The sequence below is a fragment of the Scleropages formosus genome, chromosome 11 (assembly GCF_900964775.1).
Source record: "Scleropages formosus chromosome 11, fSclFor1.1, whole genome shotgun sequence".
Classification (NCBI taxonomy): domain Eukaryota; kingdom Metazoa; phylum Chordata; class Actinopteri; order Osteoglossiformes; family Osteoglossidae; genus Scleropages; species Scleropages formosus.
In genome coordinates, this window is record NC_041816.1 from 1032459 (window position 1) to 1059647 (window position 27189).

Consider the following 27189-nt stretch of genomic DNA (forward strand, 5'->3'; position numbering starts at 1 on the left):
CGGAGATGGCTACAGCGCAGCGGCAGATCGCATCCCCAAACGTCCAGGCCTATGTTTGTTCAGCGTCAGGACACCTGGATTGTTTTTCTAGTCTTTCTGTTACATATTTTTAAAATATTTCCTCTTCCTCTCTGGATTTTTTTTGTGCGAAGGTAGTGATTAGCCTGATCTGCTGCCTTGGAAAGTCACCCTCCAATGCCTCAAAACTGCTGCATCCCTTTCAAAATTCAGGAAGGGTCTTAAAACGCATCCTCTTCAGAGCACTTGTCTCCCGATCTGCTGTCTGTTTCATAAACTTGCGCGACATCATCTGTCACAATTACCTTTGTATTTCCTATCACTTCTATGTGCGGCCACTCGCACAATATGCGCGGGCAAAAAAACGTCATCAGACAAACTAGCTGGGCTTTGACATGCAAGTGTCTGCATCTATAACTCTTCATTTGTCGATGAAATGCACTTTTGTTTACTCAGTTTGTACATTGGTTTGGTTGTATTTATTTTGTTAAGAAAGATTCTCGAGCATATGAGGTAGATCAGTTATTCGACTTTGATTAGGAAATTGTGGCTTACGTGAATGGGAATCTGGCAGAGGGCTGGTGGGGGTAATAATTCCCTTCACTCTTCACGCTGGTGGGGGGAGGGGAAAACATGTTTGCCGGCAGTTTCCCACGCAGGCTCCTTTTTTTTTTTTTTTTTTTTTTTTTTAAGCAGGCTGCAGTGGAAGAATTTGGGTCGCCACACTTGAGGAACGGGCGGGAGGGAGACCGCTCTGCTCGGGGGGCCCCAGGCCCTCACAATGTTGCCCCAGCCCCCCATACAATGGCAGGCTCGGGCCCGCGGCGGCCAGCTGCGTGGGGGAGGGGAGGGGTCAAGCAGGCGCAGTGCGCAGAGAGAATAGTCTAGCAAACACCTGCTGGGCGCGGGCCAGGACCCGGGCGGCCCGGGAGCCAAACCTCGGCAGAAGACGCAGCTGCGCCCGGCCGTACGCTGCGGCTCATTACCGCAGCCCTGAACTGGGCCGCGTGTGTTGTTGCAGGTAACGCTGCCAGGATTTTCTCCTTTACCTGGAGGGAATGGGCCAGCAGGTCGGTTTTACTAATCCTGTCCGTTTGCACATCACTCTTTGTTTGTGTGACATGTGTACACAGTCAGTGATAAGTGCATGCAAACGAAGCCACGCTTCCCGTCGCAGAACGCCGCGCGGGTCTCCTGTTCAGCCCCCACGTAGCAGTCTGACCATCCCAGGTCTCACCAGTAAAACAGGGTATCCTGATGTTGCTGTGCCGGCGAGTTGGAGTTCCTCGAGCACAGACTGTGTGTTTTTCAGACACGGTGACATCCTGCTCCAATCCATGGCTTTCTGAAGGTCTCCCTACGCTGACGGGAAGGACGGAAGGAAGGAAGGTTCTGGTGTTCGGCTAGGCAAAGAAACGGGGAAGAAATCAGACCAACCTCAAACGTAATTGAAATTGTCTGCCGAAAAATGGCTTTTTTTTTTTTTTTTTTTTTGAATTGCTAAACGAGCCACGGAGAGCGGCGAATGAGGGCTTGTTAACGTGTGTGTGTTCCGGCCTGGCCTGGCCTGGTGGCTCAGCGGGTCATTGCTGCAGGTTGTTCGCTGCGTGTCACGGTCTTGGCTTGCAGGACCAGGTACCGTCCTTGTCGTCTCTGACCCTGTTTATGCGCTGCGGCTGCAGGCTTAAAAACTCTTCGGAATGGATACGCAAGCTTTTCTACGTTCACGAAGCGTTTCAATATACCAGTTACATCCCCTTATTGCTTAGCGGCAACAATGGAGCGTTGTGGTTATATACTTACTTCTTATCTCTGCATTTATCGCCTTTTTTTTTTTTTTTTTTTTTATGGTTTGGCAGCTTGCTGTCAGTTTCTGATAATGTGCATTGATTTCTTCCCCCTGCACTGTATGCTGTATTTTTTTTCTTTTCATATTTTACCTAGCAGAGCCTTAGCAGTCTAGGTCAAAACACAACATCCTCCTGGGTGAAAAGGCTTGAACCCGTGAGCTTAGCTACGCCTTGCGTCGCCACTCCACTCCCGAGATAAATACTACAATGCTTTCTGGTTGCTCGCTTGCAAATTACAGGTGTTGTGTTGACAAGGTTACAACTAGCGACTCCCCTCCCCCACCCAGCCGTTGGCGCTCTCTGTCTCCAGCCTGCTTTCATTCCCATTAACGCCACAGGTAGAGCAAAAAGGAGCCTCTTCCTGCTGTGAATTCGCTGCGGAAAACTAATAAAGCACCTCTTTTAAGGTAAATCTGCGCTTCCAGCTTGCACCAACATCGCCTGTTTTCGCGTGTCTTCATCGAACGCGGGGAAATGCAGATCTCTGCTGCCGCCGCTTCGTATTTGCAAACCCGAAGTTTCCTTTCTTCCGAGAGCTTATTTTGTTTCGGGAGAGAAGGCCACCGGACAGCGGCAGTTTACGAGAAAGGTTCAGGCGACGACTGGGGTTTTTTTTTTTTTTTCCTCCCCTCCTTCTTCCCCTCAAATTTTTTCCCCCCTTCCATCTTTCTCACTCATGTTGCTAGGGTGTGAGGCAAGATGGACTGAGAGTCTCTCTCTCCTCTTAGCAACAGGTGAAAAGCAATCTGCAGCTGTTGCTAAGGGCCTCGAGATGAAAGGGAAGTGAGCCTTTCAAGCTGTGTGATGCAGTCCTCTCCTGGTCGCTCCTCGTGGGGAGCACGTCTTTCAATTGGAACCCGAGCGCTAGATCAGCTCTGGCTAGGGATGGTCAGCTCTGACATGCAGGCAAGGTCCTTCTACCTTCTTTCCGTTTCGTCTCGGTCTTACTTTTCACTTGGCAGCTTTGTGTTTTTAGCAGAGGAGAAGGTGTGCAACGGATCGGCGCTTACCGGTTACTTGCCTTCATTTGTATGCACGGTGTCTCTCTCTCTTTCTCTCTTTTTCTTTTTTTACCTCAATTTCAAAGTGTTATGTTTCGGGCATGTCACCGTTAAGCGGTCGTTAAGCGTTGATGTCTCGGGAGAGGGGGAACGCAGAGATGGCTGGGAGGAGCCGTCCGCTTGCCTGTCGTCGGGATTGAATTAGCCCTGGTGCCCCCGCCCCGCTGGGGACTGGACAGGAGCTCGAGAGCTGTCACTTACTCGACCCGCGTTGTCAGGCCTTTATTTCCGTGAGACCCCTGCAAACCTCTCAGCTGACTGTCACTGTCACTGTACCATAAAGCACAATTTAACACATCCTCTCAGACAGCCAAGGCAGGCCACAGCCTGACACTTAGCAGCAAGTGAGCTACAAAAATTCTTAAACTGTAAGCAAGACTCAGGTCTTCGTATCTAATTGTGTTTTTTTTTTTCTTTTTTCCCCTCCCGGCTGCTGCCGAAGGAATATTCTTGGAGGTATATCCATGCAAATATAAATGAAATTTTACAATACTCCATTAGTCTCTTGCATCCAGTGTGACTTCTTTTTTCCAGCCAAAGATGGATCTGGCCTGGAGGCTTGGAAGGTTTGGCGTATGCAAATGTGACATGAATGTTTCAGCAAGTTTTCCTGCAGGGAGAACTGCTGGCAGCAAGAGGCCTACAGTTTCTGTTAACAGAGGTGCTACGTTTAATGTAAATCTTGGTTATGAGGAAAGGGAGTCATACCGTGATTAATCTGTGGCTTCATCCATTTAATCTTCATTATGCTCTTTGGAATCAGTCATCTGAAGCTGTTTCCAAGCAGTTGGGTTGTGGACGTGGTAACCATAGGCACCCGCTGGCGGCTCATCTCTTGTCATTGTTCTACTCCTTGGAATCATCTGGCTGTTTTGTTGGACTCCTTTCCATTGAAAGGTAGGGGTGTTTCCCATCAAAGACCATGTTTTGAAACAAGATGATGAATGTCTAGCAGTGCTTCTCACTTGTGTTCGTCGCAAAGATAGCAGGGACACTGACATGCCTTCGGCAGCCCAAGTGCTGGCAGTGATGTCCTGGGTCACAGGAAGCTGGCGACGAGCACCGAGGTGGAAAAGGCGGCAGAGGAGAAACCCAATGCACAGGTCGACGTGTTTTCGGTGGGCTAAACATCAACACGTCACGCGTATCCCCAGCGACGGTTCGCTGCTGAGAACCAGCAGCTCCGACTTGGGCTGACTCGCACCTACCAATTACAGTGCCTCAAATGTGGTCGAGTCAGTGGTCTACCGAGGCCAGATGAACCCAAATTACAGGCACAGTCTGGTCTCTGCAAATGGTCTTTTAAAATATTTTCCCTTCTCTAATTACAGGAGAAGACAGTTAGTGCCCGATTTGTTTTGGGACCCAGGGAATTACTCGCCCTTTTAGAATATTCTGGCCCGTCATCCCAGTGACGGTTGAACCCAGGCTGCATGGCCATTCACAGCATTTGAAGCTGGTGTAAAAAATTTTAAGTGAATGTACATCTAGTAAAGTTGAGAGGGTGTGAAGTGTTTTGATGCCAATAAAGATTATGGGGGCGTTTCTCATGTAAACGCTCAACCTTGACCCATTAAAACAAAATTGTTGCGAGGTGTGTGTTCGTCCTTGTCGGTTGCCAGTCTTCTGCTCCTTCCTATGTAAACGTGCTCTTTGCAGACCATTATCGTTTCGGTCTCTGATCTCACAGGAGGTGTCTGCGGACAAAGTAAGAATAAGTGTCAGTTCTCCCCATGAGCTTCTCCTGTTGGGAGCAGAACGAAATCTCAGTGGAAGGGAGTGGTGTGCAGGTGCCATGTGGGCAGGGTAGTAGGAGCGAGGGGCCGATCTATACGTCACTGTATTCCACAGGGAGCAGTTGCTCCTCTTTCCTTTGTGTCTCCAAATGTGTGAAATGGCCAGTCCTTTCATTAACCTTGCGTGGGACTTAGGGCGTGTGGAGTCGCTGGAAGCGAGTCACTGGAGACAAGTCGCAGGAACCTTTGATCGCAAAGCTTATGTATCCTTTAACGATAGCTGACGTGGTGCATGTTTTACATACGCGGGAATACAGCTCTATATGGCATTAGTCTCCACAGATCCTTCTTGTTTACAATACCGCTGTCATTTCCTTGTGCGATGCTGTCACGCCAAACGTAATCGAGAAAGATGCTCGTATTGGGGAAGATGAGGCATTTGAGGTAGTGAGGTGTACGTAAATCCTGTTGTACCGCGAATACTTACTGCAGCCTTGTTTATTTTACTCTGCAAGAAAGATATGAAAAACTGTGTGACCATCAAAAGGTTCAATTGAAAGGTCACGCATATTTGTGCCCTTTGGCCAGCATTTGAAATGTGTCCTTTTTCCTTTTGGTCTTCATGTGTTTCGGTTTCTGAAATTTTCTACCGTTCATGCTTATTTTTTGCCTGGTGTTTTTTATTATTTTTAATTTAGCTGATTACTTTGTCTAAGGCAATTTAAGAGCTGTGCTTGGGAGATTTCTGGCTCTAAATAGGTCACACGTAGAAATGAAGCCGAGTCTCTTCAACCATTTTGTTTTTAAAGTATGGTAAAGTGTCGTTAAAGGAAGAAACAGACGTTTTTCTGCATCTTCATTTCTAATTGTGTGCTCCGTGATATCGGCCTTTTCATAACACGCACATACATAAATGCATGATAGAGGAAGTAGACGAGCAGGTTGATGAGCAGCGTGGCGTTCCAGAGGAAGCGCCTTTGTTCTTGAAGAGAGGACGCCTCGCAAGCTGCAGCCCATGCGTTGTGCGCACTCTGGAGAGCCCAAGCACTTTGAGGAGTCCTACCTCTGTTTGCTGCGGTTCTGCAGCGTGCCGTGGAGATTGACTGACTCATTCTGAAAACGGCCCTTCCTCTCGCTGGAACATCTCCGGGTGTGATTTTACACTCTCTCCTGCCCCGCTCCCACCTCCTCTTCACATTGTGCATGTTTGGACTTGATGAAAGCCAGTCCCTCACTTCCCCCCAGGCTGCCTTGCAGCCCTTGTCTTCTTTGCATGGGATGAATGCAGCCTGGTGGGCTGGAGGGCCCTCCTTCCCTCTCATATGCTGCTGACACAGACGCAAGCAGCCCCGTGAATTCCAACGATGCCGGGACCGGGACGGTTCGCCTTTCGTCGGTGGCCAATCCGAGCCAGTTAGTGCACGACAGCGACCCGGCCTTGGACCTCAGCGCCAGCCGCTGCCCCGCATCCGTCCCTCTTCCCGCTCCAGATCCTTTCGCGAGGAAGCCGAGATGTTGAGATCATCTTGCGAAGCATCAAGATTTAGAGCGTACGGCAGCCCCCTGCCCGACTCCGTGGGGAGGGAGGGGTGGTGGGCGCGCAAAGCGAATTTTCTGTGAACTCAGTGGAAGTGCAGTTGTAACATGTGTAGAGCTGCCAAAGGCTCATTTTTAGCACTGGGGGAGGGGGCATTCCTTTCCTCTTATGCCTCTTCTCAGCTTTAGAGCTTTTCCATGTTTTTCTCTTTCCCTTTTGTCAGTGACTTTTTTCCCCCCTATCCACTTCCACTGAAATATGATCCGGGGGGCGTATTGATTCAACGTAGAGCACCAGGCCGAAAGGCAATAGACCGGTTTGATGCTTTCCAGAGCCGCTTTCTGAAGGAAGGAGAGGGTTCCCTCAATGGGGTTCGGGGGCTGTGTCTAGCCTCCCATCGCTTTCCTCCAGGAATAGTATGCTTTGGTGTGTGTGTGTGTGTGTGTGTGTGTGTGTGTGCGCGCGCGGACGCGCATTGAGTAGTTAGACTTGTGCGTTGTGTTCTTCATAAACACTCTGCTTAGTGTAATCATGTGTTCATGGGTACCAGGCCTGCTCCTCCATGCCTTCGTTGCACAACCTTTCCTGTTTTTGCCATGACCTGCTTCCTCTGGTCTTCTTTTCTGCACATGGTGAACAAGACCAGGCAATGCCAAAAACATCCCATTTAACTGTGGGGGGGAAAAAATAGATCAGTACTGAAGGACTGTCATTCAAGAAAGCAATGCAGAATGTCCTGGAACTACAGGACCCAAACTGAAATTCCCGTCTTACTGTCTTGAATGTGCCTCTTTCCCTCCTGTTAATTTCCACACACCGTTTGCAGTGATGTTTCTCTAGCTTGACTTCAACAACAGTTAGTGTTCCTTCTGATTCAAGTCAAACTAGGATGTTTGAGTAACATAAAAATAACTGGGTGAAGTCCTCAGAAAACACAGGTTCAAAGGAATAGGTGCTCCAATTGCATCACTCCTGGCAAAATCCCTTTCTGATCCCACTTGACGCTGTGAGCTCCAGTCCTTAATCCCAGCGCTAGTAAGTAGCCAGTTTGACTGTGAACCTCGGTGGCATTTTGCTAATTGAGGAGGTACACCCGAGTTGTGTCCACCCAACGTGGGAGAGGCACCGTCCTCTCTCTCTCTTCTACGTTTTATTCGTTTCAGTTTAACGATTTATCCGTTTATGCTGCAGGATAGTTTTTACTCTATTAGTTTAAGGCAAGTACCTTCATCAAGATCGCTGCAGCAGCAGCAGCAGCAGGCTGGATTTGAACCTGGGTCCTTTGAGTTCAAAGGTCATTTAAATGAGAGTCTTGTATCCCAAATCTGTCATGACTTGTGATCATTGGATTTGTGTCCTGGGGTACTTCTCGGAGAGGGCTTGTGTGACTCCACAGCTCCCTGTCGCACGCCGCGCTCTGGTGCTCTTTTAGAGACCTGAAAGCAAAAGGATGAGAGGGGGAAAAAGTGCTCCAGATCGCCGAGTGACACTTTTGTTTATTTATCGTTTTGTCGATTTCCCTTCTTCTGACAAGGCGGTGGCTTTGAGACATCTTCGCCTGCCAGGCCAGCCTCTTGACCGTGACGAACTCTGCCAGGGGACGCGCCGTGAGCCCAGAGCCTGTCAGTTTTACCGCCCTGCGAAGAAGCTGAAGTCATCACTTCGGTGCTCCTGTAAATCCGCTGTATATCAGCGTGCTCTTGTTACTGGGCTATTATAAAAACTCTGCTTTCGACCTCCTGCGTGCTTCTCGGATCTCCTTGAGAAGCCCCGGTAGCACAGGCTGCGATTGCCAAAGAGGGCCAGGTAATCTGTGGATGGCAGGCGTTGCAGACGTGCCCCGCAATATTCCCCCGACTGCCGGAGGAAGCAGCTGCTCCCTCTGTAATTAAACGCCGCGCTCCCTGGCCATCTGAGAGGGAGGGGGTGTTCGTCCCCTTAGGTGAACACACTACACCAACAAACAAGCGAGTTGCCATTGTCTCCGCTCTCTCAACGCCTCTCTGCCACTTGTTTTGAAAATGAACTGGGGGGTGGAGGGGAGGAGTAGTTATGCAAATGTTACCTTTTCAGTTTTCCTTTGGCCACCGAGCCAAGCCTCTGCTGCCAATAGCCAGCGTGTGTAATGGATTTGAAAATGAGTTTCAAGGCTCTTTCATGCCCCCCGCCACCCCCTTCTCCTTTGCAGACATGCAAAATTAGTAGCGATTCAGGAAATAAACCGCCAACCTCAACCACGATCAAGCCGGTGCAAATAGCAATAAGACCTGGGATCTTTTCTCTCCACCAGCATTGGGCTGAGCTTTAGATGGAGCCCTCGGTTTGGGGAGGGGGGCCGGAGGAACAAAGGGACCCCCCGTCCCCACAGTAGTGCAGGGGCTTAGCTGATACCATCTGTGGATTCCCTTTAATTCAACGCTTCCTTGTTGATTACCCTGTTGTTGTTTTTCTATGGCTTGACATCTGCTTCATTAGCTCCTCATTGTGTGTCAGTAAGAGCAGAGAGAGCGGGTCGCAGGCTGCCCAATCGCCCATGTACTCTTTTTTGCTGATGGATGTAGTCACAATTCACACGTCAAGCAGTCGGTTTGTTGTGACAAGTAATGGGTCCGCATCGCCGAAGCATTTTGGCAATCGGTGTACGTTATTTTTTTTTTTTTTTTTTTATTTTATTTTATTTTCCCCCCTGTCGTTCCATCATTATCCTGCAATTTCAGCAGAGCCACTTTTGAATAAGCTACACCCGTTTTAGTGGTTAAATTGTTTGTTTTTGTCCTCCAGGCTTCATCTGCAGCTTGAGGTGCTTTCAATTGCACCTTTTATCCCAAAGGTTTGGAATTAATGGGGGCGACCTCAGTTTTTGTTAAGTGAAACTATATTCAGGAGAGTCTACTGCTGCAGCAATATTCCAAATGAGATGTGGTCCTGTCAGTATTATTTAATATTATTTTCCTCTCGAATAACTCGAAATTAAAAGAGAAGGTGACAGTTATTGATTTGGTGTTTTAAATATGGCGGCTGGAAATGTAGAAGCGCCGATGGCCCCGAACGGTACCGACGTGTAACGATATTGAGGATTCTCGTTAATATGTTCATCTAAATTTGAATATAACGCGGAAGGTTTTCCTCATCTTGCTGTATTGTGATGCTCTTGAGAAAAGTAGTGCTTTCGACTTTTTCTGTCAAAGAAATGTTACTTTGTGAATTGTGGGGTTTTTGACAGCGCACACCACATGCAGCTTGGAACTGGTTTGATTCACCCAAACACTTGACATTGTGTGTTTCTTCCGTGCCCGGAAAGATTAGAGGCTTATTGGAAAATGACAGCCCGGGCGATCTGCACAAGATTAAAAGCACCGGTGTCAGTAATGTTAGGCCAGAAATGAAAAATGCCTTTATAATTGTGTTCTCGTGCAACGCGCACTTCGGTGAGTATACGGCGTAAGACTGTTTCGCTTGGCTCGCGCGCATTCCCTCGACCCCCAAAGCGATCGTCTCCAGAATCAGTCACCCGGTCGGTCATTCTGAGGTGGACCACGCGCTGCCGCCAAACACTAGATTTGTTTTGCCCGCGCTCGAAAGTAGTGATTTCTGTCGAACGATCGATGAAATGTAAAACAGCACAGCAATGTCAATAGCCTCAATCGGAGGCCGCCCGATCGTTTGCCTCCTGTGCTTTTTGATTAAATGTACCGGGGGCTTGGCGTTTTAATTCAGAGGAGGCTTTTTTTGCAGCGATGAGAATTGCATTTGTGACATCTAAGAAGAATTATGTTGAGGATAAATTGCTATAAAGAGGATTTTCAGCCCCCCCCCCCTCCCAAAAAAAGAAAAAAAAAAAAAAGAAAACAAATCAACTTTTATGCTACAGGATGACTTGCTACACAGCTAATGTTGATGTTTCATTGCTGTTTTGGGCAGGTAATAGAAGCTGTATGCATACATGTGTATTTTTAAAGTTGATTAAAAGCATTTGCTGCTCTCTGCCTTCACATTAATCACAGGGGCCTCGATGAGGTGATCCGTTACGATGTCGTATGCAAATGTCCTTGTCAAACTTGATAAAAAGCACAGTGTATCCTGACAGCGGAAGATGATACTCCGATACTCCTGACTGCAAGGAGAGATGCAGGAGCCGAGGGGAGTCTGGGTCTCGTGTTACTGAGCGTGCCTTCGGGATGAGGTGCCGTTTAAAATACGGTTCGACTTTCGGCGACTGCTGTGGCCGCGCTGTGAAATCGTGCCCGGGGCTGCTCCGAGGGTGAGACCTACCTTGTACCCGTTCCGCAAGTACCGGTCCCTTTTCTGGGGTCAGGAATCGGAGCCGTAATGGGATGCGCATCACGGAGGAGCTCCGCTCGCTCCGGTTTTTTCTCAGATCCCGTCACTGCCTCCCAACATCTGTGCGGAAATGGGCCGATGGAGCAGTAATTACCTGTCCTGTTCTCCTCAGCCCCCACCGCCACCTGCTCCACCGTGTACAAAGCACACGTCACAACCTGGCGTCCAACTTGTAGGGCTGCAAGGTGTGCTGCGACGAGCCAGTTTTGGTTTATCACAATGCTACGAGATTTGTTGTTTCCATTGACTAACTGTTCATGTTTTTGTGTAGCTGGTTAGTTGTTTGATTATGTTCCAGGCTTTTTTTTCTTCGTTAACGTGAACTTAATATCCAAAACCTGTTCAACATCATGGAATGTTCTTGTCTTGTTGAGTTTTTCCCGGATCTTGGAACTGATTCGGATCTTTATATTGCTTATGCTTTATTATACAGTATCTGTGTTTGTTTGACTGTGAGTGACGAACATGATTTGCTGCGAGAAGATTATGAAACGACAGCGAGGCTGGTATAGTGGTCTAGATGACATGCTGAGCCTTGGTGATCATCTCGAGGCACTTTGGCATTACAGGCAGTAGAAGGACTGGGGGAACTAGCCAGCGATCACCCTCTCAGGTGAATCCATGGCGTTGTCCTGCTCTATTGCAAACCCTGAAAGAGCGTCAGTGGAATTTCTAGAGTGCTGTCTTCCTGCTTCTGAATCAATTTAAAGAAACAAATCAATGTCTAGGGTTGGAAAGCTGCTCCTGCAGTTCCACACGAGTGTTTGCCTGCTTTTCAGAGTGTCGTCCCGACTGTCCTCACCCAGGCCTTTCTCTTTCCCCCACCTATCTTGCTGCAGATGGAGTCTCCTGTCTCCACACCAGCGCCTCCCCCACTGCACCTTCTGGCCCCCATGGGCAACAGTGACATCGCCTCCCCCTGCGAGCAGATCATGGTGCGCACACGCTCGGTGGCCGTCAACACGGCGGATGTGGCCTTGGCCACGGAGCCCGAGTGCCTGGGGCCCTGCGAACCTGGGACCAGCGTCAACCTGGAAGGCATCGTGTGGCAGGAGACGGAGGACGGTAAGAGCTTGACGTCATGGGGAAGTGAGGGCTGGGTGGGGGGTTGGGTTCACCATGGTATCTTTCAGTGGCTGCTTGTATCATTAGCAAAAGTACAGTTACTAGCAGGGGAAGTGTAGTGTATAAATGGGCTCCTTTATCAGCTCTTATCAGTTTTTCTGCCTTCCCATACTGCACTGCTGTAGAGTATTTATATCCCCCCTGCCCGCTCTGTAAACAACCTGAATGGTTGCACTTTTACGACATGTACATGTTTTTCATGTTAGTCAGCACGCTGTGAGCATACAGCGGCCTAACAAACCCCCTAGTCTGACTGCAGCCCACACAAAGGGCCATTAGTCATGACAATGTAATGATCATGTAAGAATAAAGGATTCACCACCAATATTGACCGGAGGGCAACTGCAGTATAAGTGCTTTTTGTATTTGAATATAGCAGAACATAGTTCCTTCTTCAGATCTTGTTTGGATCGATCTTTAATGGAACAACGTCCTTTCGGCGTATTAGATTTTAATAATTTTTTTTCATTCGGCCGATGCCTTTCTCCAAGGTTACTTGCGCTGTTTGGTTTGTATACTTGGTTACTTACAAAGATCTATTTATTGAAGGAAGTAAAGTAGTGCCTTAATCCAAGATGACTTACATTTACATTTATTTGTTTAGCAGACACCTTTCTACAAAGAGACTTCCAACGAACTCTATGTAGTGATATCAGCCTACACGCCTTATTCACCTTGGTGACTTAAACTGCTAGATACACTACTGACACTGGGTTACTCATCCATGCATCAGTGGAACACACACACTCTCTCTGTGTCATTCACACACTATGGGGGAACCTGAACAGCCTGTCTTTGGACTGCGGGAGGAAACCGGAGCACCCGGAGGAAACCCACGCAGTCGGCACTTTCGGCGATAGGTTTATAGAACCCAAAGCAGTGCTGACTAGGTTGCAAGATGACCAGCTGATTAATGCCTTGGATGAAATAATGCTGCAACCAACAGAATGAGTCTAGAACAAAAATAGTAATTTCACAATTTAATACATATTTCAAATAGTCGTTACAGACCGACCCTGTATATAATTAGCACAGTGATCAAAAGCAGAGGTGGGAGAAATGGCTGGAAAATTTTTAATGTATCAGTTTTTGCCTTGAGAGAAGAGACTACAGCAGAATCAAGAATTCAAACCAGTGTCCTTATATTGTGAGATGACAGGTTTGAATACTACGCCACCCATCGTACACTACTTGTGTCCATTTTATCAGTACAATAATAGAGGCACGTGACGAACGGGCCCTTGGTCATTTGGGTGCCTGAATGGCAGCGTCGGCTTTGAGTCGGATGTAAGCAGGCAGGGCCCCAATATGTGAAACTACATTTCAGTGCCTATAGAATTGGCTAATTATTACGTAATTCACTACAATTGTTTTGAAAAAATGCATTAGGTATATTGTACAACATATACTATGTATTACTCCGTGTGTGTGTGTAATACAGTGTATTAAAATGTATTCTCTGTGCTCCACTGTCAGTACAAAAGGTCTGAGTAACTGGCCTCCTTCTCCATGAATCATATGCATGCAAAAACTTAATCTTCAAAGAAGTGCATATGCAAGCAGCGCTGGCAGGAAGGAGCGAGTCGCCCACACTGTCTGCTGGAATCCGTGAAGCCGCCGCCGCCGCTTCTGCAGGAACGAGCTCATCTGCATTCCAGGGTTGCAGCTACTCGATGTTTTCATGCCTTTTCCCTGCCGCGGGGTGGGCGCGAGGTGGCGGGAGCTCTGAATTACTCTGTCCTCGGCTTGTTCTCTTGGGATCGCCGGAGAACGCGGCTGGGTGTCCCCGGCGTGCCCGAGCGAGGCAGGGCGCGGGAGGACGAGTGTGAAATGAGGCAGGCGGCTGTCCTACGTGACCATGTCACAGAGCGCAGCAGCTGTACTCTCTTCCGTTCGGTCGTTCCCACACCGCTCTGAATAGCCGTGGCACGGGTCTGGTTTTTACAGCCTCCGGCCCTCCTGAAAGCTGGGGCGGTTTGATGGACTTCCTCCCCCAGGCCCCAGGCACATCTCAAGTGGTCCCAGTTTGCACTCGCCGGTGCAGAGAGTGGCATCCCGGTGCAATATGAGTGCTGGAGTGCTTGCTAGGAAAGGAGTAGCATGACTGTGCCAGACTGCCTGTCTGCCTTTTTAAGCCCGTTTTCATCCGTGAAGGAGGCCGATCGATATCTCCGTGACACGGCGTGTGGGCGGGGAGGGAAGCCGCGGGGGCCAGCTGCAGAGACTGACGAATCCTTTACACGGAAACAGGCGCTGCCCACATGTTTGGCTCACGGTAGCGTTAATCTCTTCCCCACAGAGTGCAAAATCTGAAGCATGGGCGATGTCTGCTCGCGCTGAGCACACATGTTCCAGCACGACGTTACCGCCGCTCTGTTTTCTTCGCAGCACTGTGGAACCATAGCACCAGACAGCCTTTGTCGGGTCTGTTTGGGAGGAAACGCAAAAATTTTTTTTTTTTTTTTTTTTTTTAATTAAATGGCTTGACTTCTCAGGAGGCAAAGGGTAGAACGTAATAGTACAGGTTAGACCAGCGGCCGTTCACGGACAGATATCTGGTTTGGCAAAGAGAATGCATGCATTCTGGAGATCCTGGATTAAAGTTCACTTTTTTTGGCCACGTGACCGGTCTCTCCATAAGCGGCCGTGAGTTGTTGTGCTTCCTGCTGCGGTTTTCAGATATGCTGTGCCTCCGGTCGAAGCCGTGCTGCCACTTCCAAACCTGCAATACCTCCTTCGCCTTGAAATACGCGTATTGTTTACGCCCCGGTCCCCGATGCGGAGTATCATCGAAGCAAAGCCGTCACAGTGCTGCGGCAGCCTGCTTGACAAATGGCAAGCGAAGCGGGCCGTCTCCATGGAGAGCAGCAGACAAGAGGCACCGTGCACAATTTCAAGAGAGGAGCCCGAACGATGACCGCTTACTGCGTCCCGTGCCGGAGCTTTGCGATGGAACTCCGAACGAGGCGTTTCGGAGCGCGCCGCAATGTTGATTGGAGCTATTTAGTATGCAGAATAGCAACAGATTGTTTTTTCCTTTTTTGTCTTAGCCCTAGCCTTTTGTGACTAGATGAACAATGGGTACAAACTAAACAACATATGTGCTCTCTAATGTCAGAACAAAAGGTCAGCACGGAGGGACACGCTAATGAATGAAAAATCCTAAGTAGATTTTTTTTTTTTGCTTTTCTGTCTACTTCCCTTACTGTAGTCAGTGCTCTGTCTTGACATTTAATCAAATTCTAATAGTTTTCTTATGTATATTTTAGTATACTATGAATAAAAGTCTTGTTCATTTCCATCCTAAAGGGAGCAATCTTCGGAGGTGAATTTGACTACCAAATGTTGACCTTTAGCAAGCCGTGTTTGTACAGCGGTGTGTGGATCAATGAGCTGCTCCACAAAGAGCTGTCAGGGTGAGCGGGAGAGAGAGCAGAGCTGCTGTCTGACTCGCATCAATAATCCTCCCTCCCCCCTCCCTCCCTCCCTCCCATGTTGCTCAGGGATTGGGGAGCCAGAAGCACCGATCGCAGACAGAGGGGTGGAGTCAACCTGCGGCTCTTCGCCGTCTCTCGGCACAGGGATGCGCCTGGGTCATGTTAGTGTCACCCCTAGCCCAGCTGTCTTGAGCGCTGAAAGGCCCGTTGTTGCTTCGTTAAAAGTTTATTGCTTTTGAAAGTTTCACTGGAGGGTATTAGTCGTGGCACAGCAGTGCGCACCATGGCAGCCAAACCGCTGCTGCCGGCACGCCAGCGCCCTGCAGTTAACCCCCTTCCACGGAGAGCCACGTTCCCTCAGTGATCCTTGGCAGTTGGAAGTCGGAAAGTGTGTGTGTGTGTGTGTGTGTGTGTGTGTGTGTGTGTGTGTGTGTGTGTGTGTGTGTGAGAGAGAGAGAGATGGAGAGAGGGAAAATGTGGGTGAAGAACAGGCTGTCTTAATGTCTGTCCTTGAGCTTGTGCTTAATTTCTCTCCATTTGCACTGTAAATGTGTTATGTGCTCCGGAGCTTGAGGTACCACTGAATGAACTAACACCCTTTAAACACTGAAAGGTCCTTGTAGGATATGTGGACCAATTGAGGCATTTAGAAATGTCACAGAGGCCAGAGTGCATTGCTGGAACTCCTGCTTGATGTGATTGGGCGAGTGTCTAAGAAGCTGGGAGAAACCAGCTCTCTGTCCACTCGAACCTGGGCCTCGCCTCATTCCCCCTATGCTTCTCCACGTTCTCGCTTTACTCTCTCCCTACCTCAGTAGTCTGTCAGAAGCTCCGTGGAGATGTTACCCCAGGCAGGATTGCCCGTTGTAAGTTCGGCCGTTCCGTCCTCGTTGTCGCGCAACGAAGACGGACGCCGGACCTGCCGAAACGCATGTAGCTCCACCTGCGGGATCGACGCTCCAAACCCCTCTCGCAACCCCCGTGCGGCCAGGGAGGCGCCCGCAGGCCCCGCGTTCCCCATCCGCCCAGCCCTGCCTTTCTTCCTGCGGTCGGGCCCCTCTCAGCGTTGGGCTCGGTCCAGCGGTGCAAATGGCCACCATCCAGAACACACGCAGCCTGCCACACTAGACAGATTTGGAATGGAAATTGAAGCTGGCCAGAGACAGGCGCAAATTTTCCATTGTTGACATCTTGACTTTTTTATGCGCGCTAAAAAAGACAAAAATCCCCAAAATAGCAACGAAGGAGGCATGTGTTTAGAATAGCTTCATGGTTTTGAAATTTGAGAGAACGACCTCATGCAACACACATCGGAAGACCGTCCTTATCCTAATTTGTGCATAGCTCTTTGTGTCTGAGTAAAGGCTTTAAAATTACAGCACAGGAGGCTGGAAGCAAAAATGTTCTCGTTTTATATACCGTACCTAGGCCAGATGGTAAATGCATTCACGTTGAAATATGTTCAGAATTTGAAGACAGTCCAGTCACCAGTGACTCAATTCATTCTGACCATTTTATATATATACATACATACATACATACATACATACATACATACATATATATATATATATATATGTGTGTATATATATATATATATGTGTGTATATATATATATATATATATATATATATATAGAGCTTAAACTTTTGTAGGTAACCATTCTGTCGTAAATGATTATACAGTCCGTGTGTTTATTAATCTCAAGAAAGGTGACTGAGTTTGTAATTTGATTGTCCCCTTCTTCTCATTACTTGTTTGATTAATTTTGGCCAGGTAGTGCAGTAGCTGGGAAGCCCAGAGCTTACTAGCTCTGAATCGATGGCACAGTTTTGCTTTAATATTATGCATCTCTCTGTGATTAAAGTGCATAATAGTGAGGCCATTTATCTAAATCTATGATTCATTCTCTAATTGGTTTCCATTTGTTATGCACAAGGCAATCTCTTCACCTGTGTTTAACCCCCCAGGCCCCAGGGTGCCCCTCTCATCACTGTAATGAACCCCTAGCCATCTTTGGGTTGATTTTCATAATGCAAAACTCTGGTTTTAATGGCTTCTACTTTGCGAGAATCAGAAGGACAGAAAGGTATAGGAGAACATATAATGCAACTAATGTAACATCTTTAAGCTGTCCATTCGTTTATATGCTAGTTCTGGCCATGTATACAAGCAGTGTTGCCTTGAGGATCACAACTAGAGTAGCAGAATAAGCGAAGGGACTATGTGGTGAGGTACCTTTTATACATGGCCGCCTTCAGTTTTCATACCCCGTGGAAGGCAGAAGTAGTTCATGCAAAAGAGTTTCTTTGAATTTGGGTTTAACCCTTGCCTCTTGAGTTCGAGGAGTTGGGTTTGAAAAACCTTTGGTTGCAGTTGTGCTTCAGTGCCTACACAGTGGAGCTTTATTATGCTCTACACAGGGCTGCTTTTGTCCACGAGGTCAGATCGACTGTCACTTGGTGGAGCCAGGACCAGGGGAAAATGAGACTAGTTATATCGCAGTGGGTAGGAGCACGAAGGTTAATCCCCGGAGCCCTCGGCCCACAGACTTGACCAGCCGCAGGGAAGCTGATTATGTAGACTGTCCAATTCTAACAAAACTTCTCATGAGGAAAATGAAAGCAGTGACCCGGGGAGGGAGGCCCAGCCCCCTCCGAGAGCCTGTCAGCTCACTGGTGTCATTAGGGAGCCATTTGATGAACAGGGGAGCTGAGGAGAGGAGGTGGCCTTTGTTGCATGCCGAGGCCAGGGGGCGGGAGCAGGATAGGAAATGACAGGCTGCTTCACATCGGGAGGGTCGAGTGGAGCTGCCCTCCCCTTCCCTTCCTCGTGCTGATCGATGGCTCCCCGGCGAGGCATGCTGGACTGATTCGGGGGATGGGAGCCGCTGGGCCCTCCCTGGGCTCTTCCCCTGCTGACCTCTTATTTCTGAGGGGAAGGGCTTGGCTTCTTCAATGACTGTCTAGTGACTCAACTCTGGGAGCATGCCACTGAAACCGCATTCTGTGTGTGTGTGTGTGTGTGTGTGTGTGTGTGTGTGTGTGTGTGTGTGTGTGTTTGCGCGCGCATGCAAGCCCAGCCTCGCACTCTCTCCCCCATCACATAAACACTGACACACTCAAAATTCATGCTCAGAAATCAATTAATATTTTTTGTTAATCGGAAGATCTCCATATACAAACTAAGGGCTGAATATGGTTGAGCTGTCGTCTGAACAGATGTCTTTATGCAGTTGAGGCTTGTCTCATCTACATGTTTGCTACTGTTGGCACAGAGCATCAGGGTGTGTCGTGGGGTGGGCAGCAGGGGGAATATGCAAAGAAACCTTATACAGTCCCAGACGTGGAGGTAGAACCACAGAGATGATGGTATGTTGAGGATACACAAGGAGACCCCGCAGGCTGTGCTTTTCAGTTGAATACAAAAACATGAAGCAAAACTCTATACGCTTCATTCAACTTGCCATCACCGCTCAGACTGGGATGAAATGTAGGTAATGGTGCTTGGCTGTAATCTTGTGTACTTGTCTGTCTCAGTCGAGCAGACAAATAATTAGTTTTCAGAGGCACCTCCTGTCTAACAATCTTCAAGTCATTCTTAGCGTGTTAGCTAGTACAGTTGGTTCTGTACCAGAGGACCCGGCATGATTCTTGTAAGCCAAAATATTTTGATTTGTTGACGGTCGCTGTCTTAATTATAATGAGATTGATGTTTAATTAATAAAGTGAAATTGCTGGATATTTAGTGTCTGACTGCCATTTTACATCCCTGCTGAGATGTCTGAAGATGAACACATAGCCTCTATGTATGTGTAGGTCAGAACACGTGTCTTGACGCCCATAGTTTAAATGGAAAGGCTGACATAAATTTACATTACATATTAAATTTAGCTGCTGCTTTTCTCCAAAGCTACTGACAATTTTTCACCTGTTTTTTAGTGGAGCAATTTTTAGGGTGAGTAGGTTACTCAAGGGTATTACAGCTGGAGGTGAGACGAACCTGCGACCTTTGGGTTCAAAGGCAGCGGCTCTAATCACTCTGTTACCAGCTGTGCCCCATATGAGTTTAGGACACTGGTCTTTTTTTATTATTATTATAATTTTTTATTCATTTCTAGGATTCCTGCCTTAAAAGGCCTTACAGTAGTAACTTACTTCAAAGTAAGTCCCCCCCCCCCCCCCTTTCCCTTTTTATTTTTTAACCACTTCGTTGTTAATGTGTAGCTCAATGGTACCATGACGGGAGTCAGACTGAAATCTCGGCCTTATGCTAGACGGTCGGAATATGTGATATCCAGGTGATCTAGAAACAAAAAAAAATAAAGAAAAATTGCGCCGCTGTGCTTACATCACACCCTTCATCCTTCTTAAGCAAAGTTGTCCATTGTGAGCCCCCTCCCCCACCCCACCTAAATCGTCCTCTAAATTACACAAATGACCTAATTGATAGTGGCTTAGAGACAATTAAGGCTTCGGTCTCAACTCTAGGATGACTGCAGGACTCTGTGGACCATGTCTGAGAGGTTGCTTCTCGGGGTTGTAGGGGTTGCAGCTTAGTCCCAGGTCAGAATAAAGAGCCAGTACCAGTCCTTAACAAAAGGGTTGTAAATAAGTTGGTTTACTTCGACCAGCTTGCCCCCCCCCACGCCTTTTATTTCCTCATCCTTAATCTGTCGTAAGGCTAAACCAGTGGTGCTCACAAAGCTACACAGTGCGCTCCTGTGCAGGGTGGCAAGAGGTCCAGGAAGAGTGAAGCTGTGTTTATGGTGAAGTTCACAGTGAAAAGTGGGCTTGTTGGTGGCTGGGTGTGCGCAGTGTTGGCAGGTCCACTGCCTCCAGGTACAAAGCTACTCATGTCTGCTGCAGCTGCTTGCTGAGCTCTGGCCAGCGCTCACCCCAGAGGAGTGCAAAGCAAACCTAGAGCTGAGCAGGTTCTGCAGTACCGGGGAGGAACGTAGAGAAGGGGAGGGAAGAAAGTGAATTAGACCGCGAAGTGCCAGCCAGCATTCCTGTTCCATTACACGTTAAACGTGTGCAGGCTCCGCAGGCCGAGCTGCCCTGGAACAGAGGTCGTCGGCAGCAAAACGATTTTGGCATGGAGGCCTGGCTGCACCGTGTCCACCGTTACACAGCCTGCCCTTCTTCTCTTCCTGCTTTTCTTGCTTTTTTCATGAGCTTCAACATATTAGATTAGTTCACAGGACTCATGACCGGAGGGGATGACATCAAAACACCCTCCCAGCACGAGAATGTATCCTGTAACAGTTTTTTTTTTTTTTAAAGTTCCTTTTCTTATTAGTGTGTTCTATTTACAGTTGTACCCTCAGATTTCCTTTAAACTGTATGGTCCGTTAAGGTAAAAATGTCCCCCAGCTCTTAGCCATAAGGGAAGTTTTACTACGACGGAGTAACTAGAAGCATAAGATAGACAAACGGTGAACTTGTCTTTTATAAAAGTAGTCTGCTGCATGTGAGACAGTGTAGTGGAGGATGAATGAATTTCCTTAGCTTTTCTCTGCTGGCGTGAAAAAAGCAGCCCTGAATGGTCGATTCTTCCGGACTAACATGAAGCCCTAGTGGTTGCTGCCATCTGCTGTTGAACTGAGCAGGAAAAGCTCACGTCCAGTACGGAAGCGCTTGGCAGCCTTGAACGCGGAGGTCCTCATTTGGCAGATCTGCCTGCACAGCCCTAACTGGGGTAGCCTGCATGCTGCTTGTTCACTGGATGTAAAGTGAGATCAATCACTGGTCACCACTTGAACTACTAAAAATCTGAGAGAGTGGTGACAGGCAAGTCATGGTGTGTGCTTAGAACAAGTGTGGCTGCTCTTCAGGTGTCATCTTCATACTTTTCTGTTGCATCTCTTCTCCAGGAGCTTTAAGAATATTAAAATGGTACACAGAAAATGGCTAAGAAGAGTATTGCATAACATGAGAGACCAGAGATGCTGAAGAAGGGCGCTTGCCTTTAATGTACCGTTCAAGTTGTGCCCTGTGGGTAACTGGGCTTCAACATTTTTCTGTTCATCCAGGAATGCTGGTGGTAAATGTTACCTGGAGAAATAAGACGTACGTGGGCACCCTCCTGGACTGCACCAGGCATGACTGGGCACCGCCAAGGTAAGAGTGGGATGGGATGCTTCTGGGGAACGTCATCCTCCAAAAGATAGCGCTTTGTAGTCATGACTCGTACCCACATCTTTTCCAGAACGGCAAATCTTGTTTTTCTGCGCGAGGCTTATAAATTGACAGGCTTCACACTGTCTTTTAAAGAATGTGTTTTATTCCTGGCTTCATTTTCTGCTGGCCTTCAGTACTCAGTGATATAGGAGCCACTCTCCCCCCAGCATATGATGAACTAGGCTCCTTCAGTGCATTTTATCTGAGGGCTGCTGGAGTGGGGCACTGCTCTGAGGTCCCAGGAGGCTGTGATGGAGATGGATTTTCCTGACAGGCAGGATGGCGGAGGCGTCTGGTTACTGCACTCATAGCTGCTTCTGGTTTCCACTTCTGCAGAATCCTCACGTACTGCATATAAAAGCTGCCAGTCCAATGGATAGTTATGTATTCTGCTTCTTATATTTTATCTTCGGTATTTTTGCTGAAACTGACAAGGTTGAAGGCATTACGTGTATTAAATTATGGTATCAAAGACAGTAGGTGTTTATAGCAGTAAAAGAAGCAATCATAAAATGTTTCTCATTTTTTTTAAGCTAAACTTGCTCCCTGTTGATTTATTATGTATTAAAAAGGCTAATCATCTTTAACCCGAGGAAAGGCTGTGTTTTTGAAGACATGACATTCATCAGTATTCTGATTTTGGTTTCTATTTCTATAGGATCATTTACAGGAAGCCATTAAAGTGGAAAATCATGAGCAACTGGTCATTTTGCACCACTTATTATCAATTTTGGGCTCCCCTCAGCTCATAGCTGCTTTCCCTGATGTTGTGGTAAATTGGCTATGGATGTTTTCTATTTCTGGTGTTCAGTGCATTGGCCCTGTGGGGCTAGACTGAGCTTTGATCAGCAGTAAGGTCTCCCGGGCCTTGTTCAAACGGGAACTCAAGTGGTGCACGCTTCCCCTGAGCCTGCCGACTCTCAAGATCAGGAATAACAAACGGATAGAAGTCGGCTTTGCATCTGCTTCACATTTGAGTTTTTCCTGCTGTTAAAATACCCTGGTTGGATTGAATCCCACGGTGACAGAAAAAGGAGCTGTATACTGTTGTATCATTCTTTGTTACTGTAGAATAACTACATTACCCTGTACATATTTTCAAAGTTACTTTTTAAATTTGTATTCTAAAGGCTATCAGCATTCTCTCGGTACTTATGCAAACAAGCAGGTTAATATTTGTGACATCCGCTTCAGGTTCTGTGAGTCTCCCACCAGTGACTTGGAAATGAGGAATGGGCGTGGGAGGGGGAAGAGGATGAGGCCCAACAGCAACACCCCCGTCAACGAGAACAGCAACTCCTCTGACAACAAGGGCAGCAGCAGCAGCAAGACTCGCGCCGGCTCCAACAGCAAAGGTCGACGTGGCAGCCAGAACTCCTCTGAGCGGCGGACCCCGCCCAACAGCAACACGGAGGACGTCAAGGCCAGTCCTTCCTCTGCTAGCAAGCGCAAGAGCAAGCCCACCTCTGACATGGAACCCAACTCTAGCTCTGAGGACACCAAAGGTAGCAAACGCATGCGTACCAACTCCAGCAGTGGTGCAACCCCTTCCGTCATGCCTGTCCCCACTGTCAAGACGGAACCCCTTCCCCCTCCGCTCGACCGCAACTGTTCTTCACCAGTCCTCATCGACTGTCCTCATCCTAACTGTAACAAGAAATACAAACACATCAATGGTCTGAAGTACCACCAAGCTCGTGCCCACAATGATGATGATATCAAGCTGGACTTGGATGGTGACAGTGAGTATGGTGAGGACTCCACCCTTCATCCAGAGCCAGGCAGCTGCAATGGGGCTTCCATCTCCCAGAAGGGTTGCCTTTCCCCAGCACGATCTGTGACCCCCAAAGGCAGAGGATTTGATACTCAAAGCCCTTCTCCATCCTCTGGGAAATTTACTACCAAGCCATCAAACAAGAAGAAATCCTGTGACGTGGATCCAGAAGCAGTGGCAATGCCCATGGATGCTTGTGAAGATGGCCCCTGTCTTACTGATGAGGCCAGCAATGATGGCATGGAGGAGAAGAAAAATTCAGACAAAGAAAAGTCTAAGAAGTCCGGCAGCAGTTCCAAGTCTGACAAGCTGTCACAGAAAGGCCTGAAATCAACTCGGCCAATAGCTCCAGCCATACCTCCTCAGCAGCTGTATGCTTTTCAGACAGCTACTTTCCCTGTTGGAAGCCCAGGTTCCTCTCCTAGCATGACCACTGTGGTACAGGCCATTCCCAAGAGCCCTCAGTTGAAAGCCATCCAGCCTAAGCCCACAGTGATGGGAGACCCCTTGACTGTGAACCAAGCCCTGAGCAGCTCCAAGGACAAAAAGAAGAAAGACAAGAAACGGAAGGAGGTCAGTAAGGAGGGTGATAGCCCAAAACCTCCAGGAAAAGGGGGAAAACCTGAGGAGGGAAAGAGCCCCTATTCAGAGGCGTCCGACTCTGGTAGCAAAAATGAGGGTCTCCTCAATGGTTCCTCAGATCCCCATCAGAGTCGCCTGGCTAGCATCAAAGCTGAAGCAGACAAGATCTATAGTTTCACAGACAATGCCCCTAGTCCATCCATTGGTGTGGCCAGCAGGATAGACAGTGGGGGAATGGTGCAGCCGCTCACCCCTCTTCATGTGGTCACTCAGAACGGAGCCGACAACTCCTCCGTAAAGACCAACAGCCCAGCGTATTCCGACATCTCTGATGCTGGGGAAGATGGTGAAGGCAAGGTTGAGGGTGTGAAGGCCAAAACTGAGGATCAGTCGATGAGGGAAAGTGCCAAGAAGGCCCTCTTTACCTCCCAGACCACCAGCAAGGAGTCCCCATACTACACCAGCTACGAGTCCTACTACTCACCGAGTTACGCGAACCCCAGTCCAGGTGGCTCCAATCCGAATGCTGCTCATGCAGAAGGTCAGTCTGCCAAGGTTAAGAAAGAAGAAGAACAGGAGCAGAATGAGGAGAAGGGCAAGGGAGAGCCACCAGAGGAGCGCAAGCCAGAGATCAGTGCCTCAGGTCAGCAGCAACAGCAACAGCAGCCCTCGGTCATCCAGCAACGCTCCAATATGTACATGCAGCCACTCTACTACAACCAGTATGCCTATGTGCCCCCTTTTGGCTACCACCCAGACCAGGCTTACCACAACCACCTCATGAATACCAACCCAGCCTACAGGCAGCAATATGAGGAGAGGCAGAGGCAAGCAGCAGAGCAGCACCGAGCAGCTGAGAAGAAGTCTGATGCAGCTCTAAAAGAGAGGGAGTCCTCCATGAAGGAGGAATGGAAGCAGAAGGCCTCTGTCCCTCCCACTCTCTCAAAGGCCCCTAGTGTCTCTGACCTTGGCAAGCCTCCACCTCCCAGCAAGCAGAAAGACTCCTCGGAACCGCCCAAGTCAGTTATCATTCCCAAGGGGGAGGATGCTAAGATACAGGGTCAACAGGCTGAAGGCCTCAAGGTAAAACTTGGAGAAGCAGCCCACCACACCAAGGAAGAGTCGAAAGCAAGCCTTGAGTCTAGCAGACAGTCGGGCATGGAAGCCATGTGGTACAGACAGGTATTGTTTTCTCTTAACTTTTTTGTTATATCTTGTGGATTGCTGCGGCATGTCGTTTTTATTTTCCAGCGGTGATCTATTGATAACTCGCAAGTATTGGTGTGGACACTCATTTAGTGTTGTTTCAAAGAACTCTTAGAATTAATAGACTTTGCATTGAAGCACAAGGTTGTATGTCAGCCTATAGTTGCATCAAATTCTTAAATGCCATTCTGGTTGATATTCAATTTGTGCTTGCTGACCCCCTAAGGAGCCAGACTCTAGGCTGTGGCCTTACGTCTACCCCAACAAGTACCCTGAGGCTCCCAAGCAGCAGCAGGATGAGGAGCAGCGCTGGAAGGAAGAGAGAGAGCGGAAGGGGAAGGAGGAGAGGTCCCGACCCAAAGAGACCACCCCCAAAGAAGACAATAAAGAGAGCACTGATCCACGGGCCTCGGTGGCCTCTGCAGAGGACCACAGGGGAATGGGAAAGGATCCTCGGCCTACTGCCCACATGCAGTTCACCTCTCCCTTAGCTCCACACCAGGCCTACATGCCCTTCGTGCATGGCTACACCTATGGGCAGGGCTATGACCCCAACCACCCTGGCTACCGCGGGATGCCTTCCGTCATGATGCAGAACTACCCAGGTAAACGACAAATCTGTGTCTTCCTGAACCCCTTGTGAAGGTCATGCAAGTATTATTTACTGTAATTAATCAATCAAAGTAGGTAATATTGCAGTAATGTAGCTGATTCTTCACATCAATTCTGGATGTGTTCTAGGCTCCTACTTGTCAGCGGGGTACTCGTTCTCTCCGTATGGCAGTAAGATGGGCAGTGGTGAGGATAGTGATAAGGCTCGAGCCAGCCCAACCGTAAGCAGCAAGTCAGCCCCCGAGTCCAAGGCCCTGGAGATACTGCACCAGCACGCCAGTCAGTACAAGAGCAAGTCTCCCACCGTCAGCGACAAGCCCCCCCATGATCGTGAACGTGCTGGGCCGGAGCGGGACATGGACAGGCCGCGCTCGTCGCCCTCTCAGCGCGTCTTGGCCCCTCATCACCACCTGGGCTATCCTTTGCTCTCGGGCCAGTACGATCTGTCCTATGCTGCAGGTGAGCTGCAGCCGCGCTGCTGTGTAGGACGTAGGAAAACGAGGAGCTTGTCGTTGTTTTAAAGAGACTGCAGTTATCTAAAGTGATTTAAACAGCTGTTACCCATTTATGGTGGTCCGTTCATTTGCTGAAGCAACTTATCTCAAGGACCAACCTGGGTTTTGAACCATTTGGCAAGTCTTTAACCACTGTTCTACTTGTTTCCTGTATCACTGTATACTTTCTTTAATTATTGGCCATATGACCTGTTGCTTGTACAGTGGAACCTCGAAACTCGAGCTTAATTCATTCCAGAAGGGCGTTCGAGTTCTCAATCAATTTTTCCCCATAAGAAAAAATGTAAATTGGTTTAATCCGTTCCAGACCCCCAAATCATTGCCTTTTTAAACATATATACATACATATCTGATGCTAAAACCATAAATAAAAAGTGTAAAACCCATAAATACATGAAATGAAATGTATTTTATTACATGCATTCCATACTGTGCAGCCAGATGAACCACGCCAACACCTCTGTCGTGTTTTTCAATTATTTCCTTTTTAACCTTTATTGTGGCTCTCACTATTTTCGTTTTTGGCTCATTGCTTTCACTCGTAACCACCTTAAGACCCATGATGGCTTATTTAATATAAGATATAAAAAAAAAAAAACCCACAAAAATGTGGAAATTCACAGCACAATTCAGCGAGATGTTCACTCCGAGTTTTCAGGCAAGCCTGACTCGTACCGAGTCATACGCGTCATACGCACCCTTTGTTTCACGGGAAAAAAGACGCGGCACGTGTCCGACAGGTTTTATCCTCAAAGGTTCATCGGTTCGAGTTCCGAAATTTCCTTCGAGTTCTCGGACGTTTTTTTTCTCCAACAACTCGTTCGAGTTCAGAAGCGTTGCGAGTTCCGAGGTTCCACAGTAAAGGGAAACGTATTAAAAAAAAAGAGTTAATTCCTTTATCAAATTATTTTACCATAATTTAATACAAGGATTCCACTTGTGACTTATGCACCCTTGTGGGTTTTTCTTAACACTCTCCCTTGCAGGCCTCTCGTCGTCAGCCATCGTTGCCAGCCAGCAGGCCTCGGCCCCCTCTCTGTACCCCCCAGCGAGGAGGTGAGAATGGTAAGGCTCTCCATTCTGCGACTGATCTGCTCCCTCTTACGGGGGGCAAAAATCCTTGTTTGTGCGACAGTCACAGTTTCAACAAGAGCCGACAGACAAAAATAAACCTTCTGCTTCGTATTAGAATCTGACTTATTGTGTCTTCTAA

General features: G+C 48.2%; 1 protein-coding gene across 3 annotated transcripts in view; it reads left to right on the forward strand.

The window, feature by feature from the left end:
* Nucleotides 1-27189, forward strand: part of LOC108934662 (zinc finger protein 609-like) — an 81854-nt gene that overhangs the window by 50365 nt on the left and 4300 nt on the right. For all 3 annotated transcript variants that reach the window (XM_018752663.2, XM_018752664.2, XM_018752665.2), the window contains exons 3-8: nt 11383-11608; nt 21140-21227; nt 22482-24825; nt 25076-25454; nt 25591-25920; nt 26963-27041. In XM_018752663.2, the coding sequence (XP_018608179.1) occupies nt 11383-11608; nt 21140-21227; nt 22482-24825; nt 25076-25454; nt 25591-25920; nt 26963-27036 (3441 nt within the window). In that variant the 3' untranslated portion in view covers nt 27037-27041. The remainder of the gene's footprint in view (nt 1-11382; nt 11609-21139; nt 21228-22481; nt 24826-25075; nt 25455-25590; nt 25921-26962; nt 27042-27189) is intronic.